We start from the raw sequence: 15587 nt of genomic DNA on the forward strand, positions 1-15587 counted from the left end.
TCCTGATCGTAACAGACGCGTTATGTTAGAGAGTGAGTCTTCTGTACCTATACTATTATTTATTCTGTGACTCTACGCTTAAAGAACTTCCGAGTCGAGTCCTTTATTGAGTACTTTAACCGTAATTTGAAAGTACTCGAGCCTTCAAATGTTCTGTGCTATCAAACTACTTTCAACAGTATCGGTGACGTCTAGCCTAATCCCAGATCCAAGATGTCTTCTCAAAATTACTACAAAGGCTAATACAGTGGTTTAATAAATACAAATCTTATATTATAACTTTATATGTTTTCTTTACTTTACCCGCAGAATCTGGACAACTGGAAATCTTCGCGGCGGAAGCGAGTGGAACATATCATAGAGCGGTGCGTGGAAGTGAGACGGATGGAGAACGAGCCCAGCCAGCCGCGGGCCAAGTCCAAAACATTCAACGAAATGCTGGAAGAACGGTAAGTTTTATATTGATGTTACATAGATCGAGAGCAAAGAGAATTGTATAATAGAGAGGTAAAGTCTAAAACGTGTCCCTTATTTTGCAATCAAAAACAGATGGCGTTGTACTGCGCCATATGATTTGTTATCACTGAATTGTCAAACGTCAACTTTTGACAATCAGAGTTACCGCAAAATGTATGGAGCTGTACAGCGCCATCTCGTTTATCTGTCAAATTCGAAGCACGAAATTGTCTTAGGTTTTACGCATCAAAAGCTCGCTCGGCTTTAAATATATAAATAACATGTAGGTATAAATAAAAGTAGACACTACCAAATAAGCAAAGGATCAAGCTTAAAGGTCAAAATAAATCCAAACTAGTTTTCAATCCATAACAAATATACCGTTTGCCATATTAATTAATACCTACTTGTATAATCTCAGTAACTCATACGAATTCCGTGATTGTTGACAACCTTGACAATGTGAAGTTATGATCTCAGCTATATTTCCTTCGTGGACAAAAGGTACTAACTAAAGCACACTTCTCACTTGCATATACCCTTGTCTGATAAAGGAAGTATAACTCCACTTCTTATAGATACAGATCAGCACTCTTATTGCCTTCATATTAAAGTCCATTATGGAAAACTGTAGGTACTTGCCGTCGAGTGTTCGCGATGACGGATCAACGCGGACATGCAGGAATGCCATGACACACCTTTACACGACATTTAGCTGTCTGAATGCGTTCACAACACTCAAAACATGCAGTTTAGATTATAATAATCGGCATCAAAATGTTGAGAAGGCCGCTCGTGGGCGCATCTACCTACAGTTTGTGGTATTTGAAACCTTGTTGCTATTGTGCTATTACCTATTAATTATTCACACAATAGTATGAGTATAATCGACAATTATTATCTTTAATATAAATATAAATAAACCTGCCTGACCACACAGATAATGCAAATTATCAGAAGCCATAAGAGTATGCGGCTCATGACAATTGCATTAGCCGAAATACGAATATAATACAGTTCCATTACACGGTTCCATTATTTTGTGATGTTAATGATCAGTTCCGCTTTACCACAAACACTTATGGGCGTAAGTTGCTTAAAAACCTTAAGAAATATAACTTATAAGTACTTAACTAAACGTGCACTTTAATACGTGTGTCGTTAAGGAGTTCCGCTCTAGTTATCTCCAGTAGATCCACTTCAACAAATAGTTATTCCTAAAAGAAAATGTATGAGACGAGTTACAATAAAAATATTATAGTTAATCACTATAAGTGTGCCTGAAGATTTTCATCGATTTCACCAGGATTGCTGAGTGCTGATTATGGCACTGGGGAAGTATACAAATATAAAAAATTAACGGACAAGTCGTAATCCTCGAGTAGTAGAGGAACATGAACATTAAAAAAAATAAAAATGTGAGTCCAACAAACTACTGACGACTCTTTTTTTTAATTCGACTAAGAACAGAGTTCGTTTTGGTGGTTTTATATTGTAGTAAAATTGGACCATTTCGGTTTATACTTATTTATTATACCGGCCAGCACAGACCACTGTGCAAGTCTTAGCACTAGCAGACTTAGTAAGTAAGTAGATTATTCGTTAATCCATTTAGCTATGTTCTACTTTGATTCGTACTAATCCCACCACAGCAGGTTGATGGTATATCCATATTTTCAAGAACGTTTATGACTACACTACTCTATTATTTATAATTAAAAGTAATAAAGCTACGTAACAATTAAGTGCTAGCTACATTCTGCTATATCACATTGCGCAATGTAAAGATGATAGACGACCGAAGGGATCCCTATTAGACTAATTGGGTAATCGAATGTATCATTTTTGATTTATGAAACTGGTAATTTATTCGATTATGCCACCGGTTTTTATTGTATCTTACTCTCACAACCTCGTATATTATCGATTTTACAATTGCAAATGCAACCTTATCGTAAACAAAATGAAGTTTACATTTCAAAACATAGCAAATATGTTAGATTTAATCAGTCAATTTAGACGTACTTATTATGACGGAACGAATTGACATTCCGATGAATCGGTTGTGGAAATCGACACTGCAATTATGCTTGTGTAGGTAGGTATATGATATATGTGTTTATAAAAAACGCTTGCGTGGCTAAAGTGGAACGTTATTGACAAATACCTTAAGGTTAAGTGCCAATGAATACATAACATGTACGGAAGTGAGGTGTAAGACAAATGGCAACTATCACGTCATGTCAGCCCTCGAAAGGTTGCCATTGATTATTGACTGTTGCTTAATTTATTTATTTCTAATAACAAATATTAGTGTGAGTTATTCTAACTAACTAGTTGAACGGCAAAACGAACGCAACGCTGTGCGTTAATAAAAACGGATTTTCGCGAAATACACTTAGACCTAATTACCCAATGATGTGTTACAATGTTCTGTTTACATTTGTTCTATGAGTCAGGCTGACACATTCAAGAGCAATGAAAAATTGTCATACGAAGTGACCCGTTCTCATCGCTCTGAAGTGTTATTTAACTATCTATTGTTTTGAAATAAGTCTGAAAAATACGGGTATGTCGTCACTTTACATAAGTATAATCAAAAACATTATCATTGTTCTTTAAGTATTGTGTCTTCGCAAACAAATCTGTAACAATTGTCGCAATCCAAATGTTTTGCAGCCTTCGAAGAAATCGATTTGCCACGCCACCAGTCTGTGAGGCTTCTCTCACATATTGGTTATAATTGACTTACCTAATGTCTAATATAATTAGATTTGGCTTTTGCGTCATTGAGAAACGTGACGGTGGAAACCTTAAATCAGTTTTGACATTTGCTTATGATACGAAATTAGGCGGTTTGTAATAGTACTTATTGCATAGCTATATTGCGATTTAGTGTACGACAAATTGAACCAACATACAGAACGGTAACCTATCTCGTATTTAACTCAAACTAAAATTGCTCTTGGTGGTCCATTCTGCCTATCTTTATTTTGTAATATTTCCGTATCTTTACACAAAAAGAGGAAAACTTTAGAGAAAAAGAAGTGAAAATGGTTGACCAAGCCGTTATTCTAATTTACTCGCATTACAAAGTTGCCAATAAGTCCACTAAATTGGTAACGGTAAACTATAATTTTCACGCCAAATTTTCCGGTTTTAATGGGCTTTATAATATTTGTCAGCATTTTAATTAAAATTCTCCACTTATTTATATTTACGTCATAATACCATACATTTACTGACTGTGCGTACCTATACTATGTAGGTAATGTTAGATCCAAACCAGCTGACCATGCCTAAAATGCTGTCAACGCGGTTCATTCAGCCTCAAAAGTGTCAGTTTCAAAAGGAAACCGACTTTCCTCTAGGGGGCGCTGCGGTATGAGTTACACAGTTACACGTTGCGCATGGTCGCCGTGCATCGAGTTACATGTGCACGCGCAGTGTATAATCATAACTGGAGTATTCGGTTCGGCCCTTCATACATTCGGAAACCCAAATAGTGCATTAGATTTCCTAAGCAGTTTCACTGCGATCTATTGGTAAAATTTAAAAAATTTGGCATTATAGTATTGTATGTACGATATTCGTATTCAAATTTCGAACTCTTATGACTTAGAAAAGTGACCGGGGCCCATTTCTCGAACGATATTAGACTAATATTATTAGTCCACGAACTGTCAAATCGTATCGGTTGCCATTACAACATACTAATAAGTAATATTAGTCTAATATATTAGTTCGAGAAATGGGCCCTAGGTGTAGTTAATTTTAATACTATTTACATTTTACCTTAATTTACAAAACCTACATAATTGACCATCTTACTGAGAAATTATTTAGTTAATCCTTAAATCAAATACGCTGCAATAAATATGCTTTTACGATATCTGGTCATAACCATTAAATAAATGTTAAACAATAATCCTATATTAAAATAAATTCAGTACGTTACGATTCATATTAAGTTTCATAACTAGGTATGTCAAAACAGTGGAAACTACATTACAAAATTACACTAATTTCTCGCGTAACAAATCTTGTACAATCTATACATTTAGTTAAAACAATCGTATTTAACTTTCGAAACGACATAACACCTAATGAATTATTGTTATATCATTTCCTGATATCCGTTAAACAGAACAAAATGAGCAAAAAAATTAACTAGCCTCTTAACAAGTTCTAAAAACAAAACGAAGATACGATTTATCTATTATGGCTTTAGTTAATCTTATATCTTATCGCCTTATCTGCAACTGTATCTTAAAGTAAATATAGCTAAATATTGCGATACTTACGGAACATTGCAGCTTTGTTACTTTTATTACTTTTACTGCTTGTGTGTTACCTCTATTGCTTAATCGGTATACCGATTATAACTGTAGGCATCGGTAGTTGCGAAGTTAGTCGATATCTGTCAGTGCTGCTTTACGATTAATCATTTTAATCCAAACAATGATATAAAAATTAAATGTCATCAGTACTGAGTTGGTATTCTCTATCAAGTTTTATCTGACTTGTCATTTAACTTGCCTTGATATCAACATTTTCAAAAAAAAGTAAAGCTATGTACTTTAAGTCTGCTTTGAATTGAGAAATTTCATATCGTATAAATAATCAAACATTGTAAATCAGCTTTTGAAACAAGGGTCATATTCGATTATAAGGGGTCATCCATTAATTACGTCACACGAATTTCTAGGTTTTTTGACCCCTCCCCCCTTCTTGTCACACTTGGTGACATTTGGCAAACCCCTCCCCCCTAGTGTGACGTCACATTTTTCTACGAAATCGCCAAATCGAATTAAGTAAGTACCTAAGTATTATTAATATTTTATCAAAATATTTTTGACGATATAAATATTAGTAATTTTATAACCCAAAACTGCTAAGGAAAGAAAATTAAATGAATAAAAACGATTATCGTTTTAAAAACTTGTTATTTAAATGTACAGCGAATAAAATAATATAATAAATTTTCGGTTAGTGTTGAAGTTAAAGTGTCGTCACAAAGTTTGTGTCTCCCCCCTCCCCCATGTCACAATATGTCACATTTTCTTGACCCCCTCCCTCCCCCTAAACGTGTGATGTAATTCAGTGTTGGCCGAACGTTAATGCAATTGACCATTAAAAATTAACCATTGAAAAGGTTAATTGCCATTAGCCATTAACCATTGAAGGAAAATTAATTATCAATTGCATTGAACATCAATTTGCATTAATGTTAATTTATTACGAACCACTAACAATTAAAAAGAATTAATGGTTATTGCTTTACAAACCATTAAAAACTAAAACAATTTTTAATGAAAATTAAACATGTGATTGATAATTAACAATTAACAAGAATAAATATCGTAATTTTATAAAGACGTCCAAGGGATCAAAGGTCTAGTGCAGCGGTCGGCAACCTGCGGCCCGCGGGCCGCATGCGGCTCGTGAACCTATCCCTTGCGGCCCGAGTGCCGCCTTGGCTATTTTGTATGTAATAGTGACAAACGACAATGTCTCATAAAGTCATAAATATTAACAAAGTACGGCCCGCGTCACCATTTATTTTATTTATTTTATTTGTTTTATTTGTTTTATTTGTTTTATTTGTTTTATTTGTTTTATTTGTTTTATTTGTTTTATTTGTTTTATTTGTTTTATTTGTTTTATTTGTTTTATTTATTTTATTTGTTTTATTTGTTTTATTTATTTTATGAGCACCCATTATAACTAACAATAATGGGTGTATTCCCATTTGTCCCCACGGGGAACATATAGGAAGGAAGGAACAGATGGAATAAGCGCTTCATATAAATGAATAAATTCCATTTGTCCCCGTTTCCCATTTGTCTCCAACTCACATATGACAGGGACAAATAAAAATACTCCAATAATGAGTGTATTCCCGTTTAATAGTTTCAAGCAAAATTAACATTAATTATTAGTTTATGAAAAAAATATTTAATTCCATTAAACGTTAATGCAATTGAGAGTAATTCTAATTAATTTTTTGAAACTTTAATGCCATTAAATAGGCAATTAGATTGACAGTCAATGTAATTAAACGTCTCAAGATTCAATTCTAACTAACTTTAATTAAATTGATGCGTAATGCAATTGATTAATTGCGGAATTAATGGTTAATGCAATTGATTAATTGTTAATTAGAATTAACCATTACGGCCAACACTGATGTAATTAATGGATGACCCCTAAATAGTAAACTGGAGATGGTTTAACAAATAAAACAACACAGATATATCAGTAAATGATTTCAGTGGGCTTTTAAATATTCGCGCTTTTAAAGTCTGGCATTGTAGCCGTCACTTTCTAAAAAATATACATAATAGAAATGCGAGAGTGACGCTAATTCGATAAATGATAAAAGTGCAAACTTAATATCCCCATAGCCTAGATTTTTGATACAAATACGACACGATTCCGACCGCCGCCGCGCCGTTGCCGCAACAACTACAAGTGTTCGTCGATAATACTCGTTGTGACACAACCGATACTTACCGATATTTAATCTGACAGTCTGATCTCACACCATCTGATAAACTGTCATTCGTTGACATTTTAATAAGATATTGCTTAACCTGTCCCCAAAAAAGTGTATTACCTTGTTGTTCTAGTTAATGTGGCAGATGTGCAGAAGTGATAGCAGAATCCTCCGTTTTGATCTCAATTTTGGCATTTGTTGTTGCCAGTGGTGTAGCTTCAAAATGTAAATGCTGATTTTAATTTAACAGTCAATTAGGGCGACTTTCACCATTTACTAACCCGGGGTTAACCGGTTAAACCTGGAGTTACCATGGTTACCAGTACACTTTGACACTGGGTTAACGGTTTAACCGGTTAACCCCGGGTTAGAGAGATGGTGCAAGTGGCACTTAGGGTTCTAACAATACGTACGGTTGGTCTGCTTGAATTAGTACCTAAAAATAACATGATGTCATAGTGAACGGGTCATACAAAGATTTCAAAAGCCACATCTCCATACACATTACATCACATCCGTTAATTCTCATTTCGTTAAACACACACACATACTCGTACACACATACGGAGGTATACAAACGTCGATTACAATGCAATGCGTTTTGGAGAGGTATTCTCAAACATCCTGTATTTGTTTCCTAAATAACAGCAATACGTGGACCATACTGAAAGTTTTTGGATTCTGATATATGAGAAAACTTATTTTTTCTAAGTGGCCAGTCCTGGAATTTTCAGTATGCCCTAACTACCTACTAGAAATTTAAGCAAGCGGGAAATCGAGTTCATTCGTAAATATGTATATGACACTGTAAGATTGTGCTCTTAAATATACCGGGTGTGGCCTGTAACATGAGCAAATAATTAAAACATAGATTGTACTCCTCAAACGGTGACACGTTTGTTCAACAATTTTAATAAATTATGAAGTATTTAGACTTCCTATTTTTCATACAAAATAAATATTATCTTCAAAGGACGCCACCGCCACGCCATATGATTGTGATTGACGTTGCTTGTCACGCCTTAAAGATAACAAAATTCGCAATACATTGCGTCTTAGAATAAACTTTGAGGTGTATTAAAAATCAAACCACAAGTTATTTTTAAAAGTTCCTGAACAAATGTTGGTCGGTATGAGGAGTACAGCCTACAGTTTTAATTTTTTGCTCGTATGGCCACACCCGGTATTTTTTTCTTAGCCTATATGAGTGTCCCACGGCTGGGCAAAGGCCTCTCCCCTGGTTCTCCATAAAAAAATATATAAAAGGTAAAGAGATAAATGAAGATATCATTCATGTATTTCTTTCATCACATTTTTTTATTAAATAAAAATATACCTATAATAAATATACACACAATGAAAAGTAGGTACCTTCCTCTGAGTAATATGGACCTGCAAAGTCCCTTTTGCACCCATGGAAATAACTATAAAGATGGTATTCAGAAAATAATATCGAGTTTTACTTGCTATATTCGAAACCTTTACTTATTTGTTGCAGCAAGTTAAATGATCTTATTATTACCATAATGCTTAGTTTGAGCCAACAATGAATTAACCCGATTCTTAGAACAATACGCGACAATGGAGGTATCATTTCACACGAGAAATGATGGCGTATCATTTTCATTTGATGAGATAATGCTTTCGCAAGTGTGGTGCCGGCATCAGAAAAGAATAGCACCACCCCATCTCGTCCCGTGGGTGTCGTATAAGGCGACTAAGGGAAAACTGGCGACAGATATGCATATGAGCAAGGCTCGCCCGTATCCTTAGCGGGGTCCTTGCTCACAAGAGCTGTGCGCGCGCCACATCGAAAAAAAAAAAAAAAAAATGCTTTCGCAATCATACGTCCGATGTTAAAAAGTGCTAAGCGGCTTTTTAAAACTAGGAACACAGTGTAACAGTGTATTTTCATATTGATTATACATATATCACTGTTTCATAGGTATGTCTTAGGGATGACACGCTAGACCGGGTCGTGCCCGGGCCGAAACATCCGACATGTTTATTTCTATGATTGGTGATCACCTGGTGCTTTCCATAGAATACGAAGAACGAAGCTCTGGCCCGGCCCCGGTCCGGTCTAGCGTGAATCCTCCTTTATCTGGAAATACTCATGCTGCTGCTATAGCCACATCGGTATTTATGTTATGGATCCTCTACACGATGGGCCAACTCCGGCTACTCCCAAGGGACGCAGCCATGCGGTAGAATGAGATAGCAAATATAGCAATATCACTTGCTCCCCCTAACGCATAAATGCGTCCCTTGGAGTGGCCGGCGTTGGCCCATCGTGTAGAGGAGCCATGAGAGAGGCTAATCCACATGAGTGTTTTGAGTATTCAAGTACTCGACAGTAGGCTTAGAAACTATGTAGTACCAATTTACCAAACCCACGTCAGTTTAAGAAGTCTGGCTTAGAATTAACTCCGTTGCATCAGGCTCAGCCAAATACGTATCTTATTGCAGACATTACAATTATAGCAAGCCTCTTAGAGCGATAGGGTGACCACACTGCTACAGTTTGAAAGTGACAATCTAGTTTTCTATGAAATATAAAGACAAGAAACTTGTGACTCTCACGGGTTCGTCAACCTTTCTTTCATAGCACGACAAAGTGTCAATGACAAACAGACTTTGTTTTCTGCCGCTCGAACAAATTTGAACACATCTGACCGCAACCACGGAACTATATCCCGTCACACTGTCTCTGATAACATCTATTGTTTGTGGACAAATGTGCCGTGCGTGACGAAGGCGATAGAACCAAAAAAAAGTTGGAGACCGCCTACGCGCTTTGATATCATGGATTTGTAAACTTGTAGATAAGGGCAACAATTACAGAGATCAAAACTTACTTTCTCATTAAGTAGTCTTATTATAGAAATACTAGATCAGTTTGAATAGAAGCAATACTCGTAATCGTGTAAATATTAGCTTGTTTAACACGCTTTTCGGTATACACTTTGTTTTCACACGCCCTGTCAGAAGACGTAAAACGTACTTAGCCCTCCCTTAGAGACTGTCCGCGCCGCTTGGCTGGCCACCCTACCTACCACAACTGGGTCGAGATATCGTTTTATTTCGTTTATTACGTAACTCCGTACTCGCCTTACGGTACTGAGGTTGAAGCTACTATGCGTGAATTTGGAGTGATGAATGAATGCATAATTACTTTTAACATACGATGCAATTACCGTAAATATATACCTACTTATAGCGATAGTCTCGCGCTAACGATGTACTTGAGAAATGAAATGGTGTTTTTTTCTGTCAGTTATGCTCTTTTTCTTTCCTAATTACATAATGCGCATTTTAATTACGATGATTATCAATGTACAAATTATGAAGCACGTCGTGTTCGAATAGTAGGTACACTTATGGTTTGCCGTTTTTAGTGAGAGTTACTTATCCGTAATTTCGCTCAAGTTTTATTTTCTTATCTAGGATTACGTTATAGGTGGATAAGTCAGAAGAAATCGCGGCCCCGATTTAAACCAATTGGACACCATAGATACACATCTTAGAAGCAGGATTAAATTACAATATAAACTCAGCCGTAAATGCATGTAATAAGGATTAGCCCCACTAATCTTATTAGGGTTATGTTGCATGTCATTACGATTACATTGTGCAACTAAAACGTTGCAATTTAGCGTAATACTCCGACTAACATACAAATTACACGAGAAACTCATTTAGTAGCTACGGTACGACAGTCGACATAGGAAGCAGGCTTACGAAATATATATTATTATACTCATGCTAGTGACTACTTGGACTTTGTCTCTTGATAGAAATTCATAGAAACGTATAAAGTTTTAAACATTATGCCCAAATACCCAAATTAAAAAAAAATATCATTAGCACGTCAGTAACACACTATATTTTTTTATTGCTAACTATTTTGTTTACAAACCTCTTCCTTATTACTGCGTTAACCGTACTTTTAGATATAGCTACCTGCTACATTAAACCATTAAATTGAGTTGCGCTGAATGAGTCAACTACGCTGAAATTGTACTTACTTTATAACAACTATTTAATTCGTGGTATTTATCATGTAAAACTACAATTTGTTGGCTATAATGTAAACTATCATGTTAGCTTGTGAATTGTAAGAGAGCTTGATTATGGAGAGGCGTTTGGTATTTGAGAAAAGACACCAGAGTCTTTAATTATAGTCAACACTTTTAATTAATTGCTGTCGCAGGATCATAACCTTTAATTTTAATTATTCATTTAATTTTAGACTATTATATATTAATTCTAACGTCGTCTATTCACATTACGAAATGCTAGTTTCATATAAAACCAACCTTTAAAAACAGGTTCCCGTTCAGTACTTTCTCCGAACTTTATCAGATTCTAGAAAGCGTTGCAATTGTCCACAATTACCTCTGACGGGCTAATGCTCGCCATCTGCCTGTCCGTGTGTCAGTCGTAGCCTAAACCTCCCTGGAAAATTAAAGGCATCCTTTCCCTTTGCCCCTAATTGCCCTTGTCTACCTAGAATCGTAAGTAAATAAGAAACACATTTCTTTGTTTGTATCTCACGGTCTGACTAAACATAGGTAGTTAAATCAAAAGCGAGTCAATATTTACTATGTCACTATATGTTATGTATTTACTATCGAAATTATTAAGTCGTTTGCATATGATATGAAGTTCCCAATCCTACAATGAGAATGATGATCTATATCCTATATCTGACTGTGTGGCTGAGACATTTCCATTTAAGTATATTTTATTACCTAATAATCGAATCGAATAGTTGCACCTTAAATTGAGTTACACTGTGATTGATTGTAAACAATTGAATACAATTGCATCGCGAATTATCAAATTATCTGCTCTCAGCTGCAGGGTGATTCGAGCTAACACTACACCCACAGACATACAGTCAAACACACAGCACAGATAGATCACTTTCTCGGCAAATACTATGATTAGGCGCTGCGGGCTGCGCGAGCGCCGATCCCTGATAACATAGGACAACACTTTCACTGCGCGACGTAATTATGTGCTGTACTGGGAGTTCCTGTAAAAATGAATATTTTTGCTGATAATTGATATTTTTCATATAGCATAATAGATCGATTACGTCCTCTAAAGAACACTTTTTTGAAAGTATTTGTACTTTTACGAAAGCCCAAAATAAGTGTGATTTGACGGCGCTGTAAAATCATATATCATCCGCGAGATTAAGATATTTTAGTCTTAACCTGTTGAACTAAAGAACATTACTCAGATAGAAAACTGATAATGTCTTAAATTAGGTTGAACGCCCACCTAATTCCCTGACATCACAAACAACTTGCCTAATCACGTCATAAGTACCTAATCTTATATTTAAAATTGTATGTGTTGGAGCAGACCAAAAACGTGTATATACCTACTCGTACACATATTATGGAGGTTGATGCAAGGGAAATTGATCAAGCCATACTAGGAATACTTATGATTAATTTCAAATAGGAATGGCGAAACTTATGAATTTCCAAACGGCATTAAAAAGTTGTAGACAATAAATCACCGTTCACCAGGTTACGTAGCTGCACTGATCTATTGCGGGCTTAATGCTCCGTTTAAGGACCAAGCTCGGAGCCCCGACCTTATTCGTTGTCGCACTGTGGTCCAGGAAGAGGAAGAATGGTCAAAGACATGGTTTGGTAATTTCAAACTGGGTATGACGCATGCTAACTTTTTCAGTAGAAAAGATGCGAAATTCCAAATTTGTACGTGTAATCGATCCTTTGCGCTTACATTAGTTACATTACTTATTCAATTTTTTACTGACAAAGCTGGCTTACGAGAATATACAGTCAAAATCTTGTCTAAACTTTAAACTTTTATGGTAGTTTCAGAAATATACGTAAAAATCTTGTCCAAATTTATTTAGTACTAGAAAATGGGACTTTTGATAACATACCTCTATGTCAATGTGAGGCGAATGTACAAGAAGTAAGTAGGTTTACAATACTTAAATAACTTTTGCGATGAACTACCTACACGGATTTCAAGGTGGTGTACACTTGATTAATGAACGACAGCTTGTATCAAACCTCTTAAATCAAGGTTCTCGAGTTCATTTGCAACAATGCATAGCACTAAAAACCACCCACGTTCATTAGAACAAACATTTTAATAGCGCATCTGCTATATGCAGTTGTATGTTAATTTTTAATGGCCGATATAAAATTGGCCATTCAAACACTTCGTTATTTCTTTTGTTTATAAAATTAACGACACCCACTATCTATATTACTTAACCCATTCAAGTGTGATTAGATATGTGATAATGGAAGGTATAATTCTTAGCTATCTTAGGTTTTTTTTTATTCAAAATAGCGTACGATCTGTACCCAACCTTTTTTTAAGCATTACCCCTAGAAATAATGCAAATGTATCAAAAGTAGGTAGGTACATATACTTACCTATAGTTTTTATTAATGTAGTTATCATTGTCGTTCTGTACAATTCTGGTAAAAGATTAATAAATCTACAGATATCTAACAGTCGATCTATTAACGTAACGCCTACACAATCGCCATTCGTTCAGTTCTTGAACCACAGTGCAATTTATCCCAAGAGCCATACATGGTGGTACAATCATAGAGCGGGCCATATGGCGTGAGGAACTATCCTGTTCTGCTGATATGATACAATTCTAGTTTTGCTGAACTTAACTGGCTTATGATTTAGTTATTATGAAGCTTGGAATTCTATTTTATTACTATTTGTTCCTGTATTCGATAGTATAGAGAGTTGCACGCACGTTATGACATACCTAATAATTACGCGCATTCTTGTGTTTGAAATTTTCTTCTTCGTGTAATATAAGTATGTATTTTTATTTATATCAAAACATACATACAGTTAGTCATACTTACAAACTAAACACACACAAGTTACTAACTAAACATTATATGTATGTATTATATAATATGTTATCATGACGAATGCTAACGTCAAATACCGCATCTAACGATGTGATTTAATCATATCGAGATTTCAGATTTCAGACTTAATCACAGTTAAATCGAGGCTGCAAGTTAGACTAAACGTAGAGCCACACTTCACTTAGTCTAAACATTTAAAAAAACCATCCCGATTAAATTGTATTCATTAAAACTAATAACGTAATTGCGAGATTCTGTTGAGGTAAAGCATCCTTTTTCATGCAATTTCTACAATTGCTGTAAACACGTAGATGTTTTCTTAGGACGGTTACTTTCCGTCTAGATCTTGTAATCTCTGTGTATTTCTGGATCTAAATGCATGAAGAATCATGTCCTTTGGGAGAACTTTGTGTCTTTGTCCAATTAGAGGAAGTTATGTTCTTTGCACAATTCGCTATGATAAAATTATGGTCTATTAAATCTCCCTGATACACAACGTTATACAATACGATTTTATTATTTGTAACTTAGCTGTAAGCGCTGGTGGCCTAGCGGTAAGAGCGTGCGACTTGCAATCCGGAGGTCGCGGGTTCAAACCCCGGCTCGTACCAATGAGTTTTTCGGAACTTATGTACGAAATGTCATTTGATATTTACCAGTCGCTTTTCGGTGAAGGAAAACATCGTGAGGAAACCTGCATACATCTGCGAAGAAATTCAAAGGTGTATGTGAAGTCCCCAATCCGCATTGGGCTAGCGTGGGGACTATAGCCCAAGCCCTCTCGCGCTCGAGAGGAGGCCTGTGCCCAGCAGTGGGACGTATATAGGCTGAGATGATGATGATGATGATTTGTAACTTAAATTTAAAACGGAACGCTAGTATGTCTAAATTATTTCGGTTACTTGCAATTAGTCTGTGAGAGTCCAAAAGAGGTTTTAGGCACAAGTAGATATGTACAAGTCTCGCATAATGTTATGTTCAAAATATAATAGGTACTTTAGCTAGTTTAGCTGCACTTTTCGACCTTCAGTATGCATCCCGTAAACATGATTACGTAGGCGTTATTGATTGATTGATGGACTGACGGCTTGCGTCAGTATAACACTTTGTTTTACGGCTCCAGTGTAAACAGTTACCTGTGCTCGTAATAAACATCAACGCTTGTTCATATTGTTCATGAAAGTTCTCAGGTTGTCTACATAAATTGGGCATTGCAAGTAAGATGTACTCCTTAGGTATTGGTAGTAAGTAATTTATTACAAAATACATCTAAATCCTATCGAGTGTTAGTTAATCTACCTACCATACAGACTGGCATCAAAACACAAAATCCTAGTAAGAACCGAAAAATTAAGAAAGGATATACCTAAAATTTATGTTAATGATTACCAACAACTGACTCTAGAATGGTTTAACAAATTGCTGCCACATACAAAATATGGATATTCCCACTCACCACATAGGTAATTTTGTTGTGAATCCCATAAAACGTACCGTTTGTATAAACGAGCATTCGAGTTCACACCGACCGCACGGCATAGCGAGGTAAGCAAAAGTGCCCCAACCCACCCACTTTATAAATGAAATCCATTCATAAAGTAGGTATGCACTTTTATAGCTCTCTGTACCTACATCTAAATTTAGGTGTTATAATAAATTGAACGCAATGAATATAATTTCAGTGTTATGATAAGCTAAACACCGGAAATAAATAGTCCAACTGTAGAAGT

The 15587-nt window shown here is 35.7% G+C and overlaps 1 protein-coding gene across 4 annotated transcripts in view; it reads left to right on the forward strand.

Annotated features, from left to right (window-relative positions):
* Window positions 1-15587, forward strand: part of LOC134666949 (LIM domain only protein 7) — a 207024-nt gene that overhangs the window by 160935 nt on the left and 30502 nt on the right. For all 4 annotated transcript variants that reach the window (XM_063524261.1, XM_063524272.1, XM_063524278.1 and 1 more), the window contains one exon: window positions 310-449. In XM_063524261.1, the coding sequence (XP_063380331.1) occupies window positions 310-449 (140 nt within the window). The remainder of the gene's footprint in view (window positions 1-309; window positions 450-15587) is intronic.

This window comes from Cydia fagiglandana, chromosome 1 (genome assembly GCF_963556715.1).
Source record: "Cydia fagiglandana chromosome 1, ilCydFagi1.1, whole genome shotgun sequence".
In the NCBI taxonomy this organism is placed as follows: domain Eukaryota; kingdom Metazoa; phylum Arthropoda; class Insecta; order Lepidoptera; family Tortricidae; genus Cydia; species Cydia fagiglandana.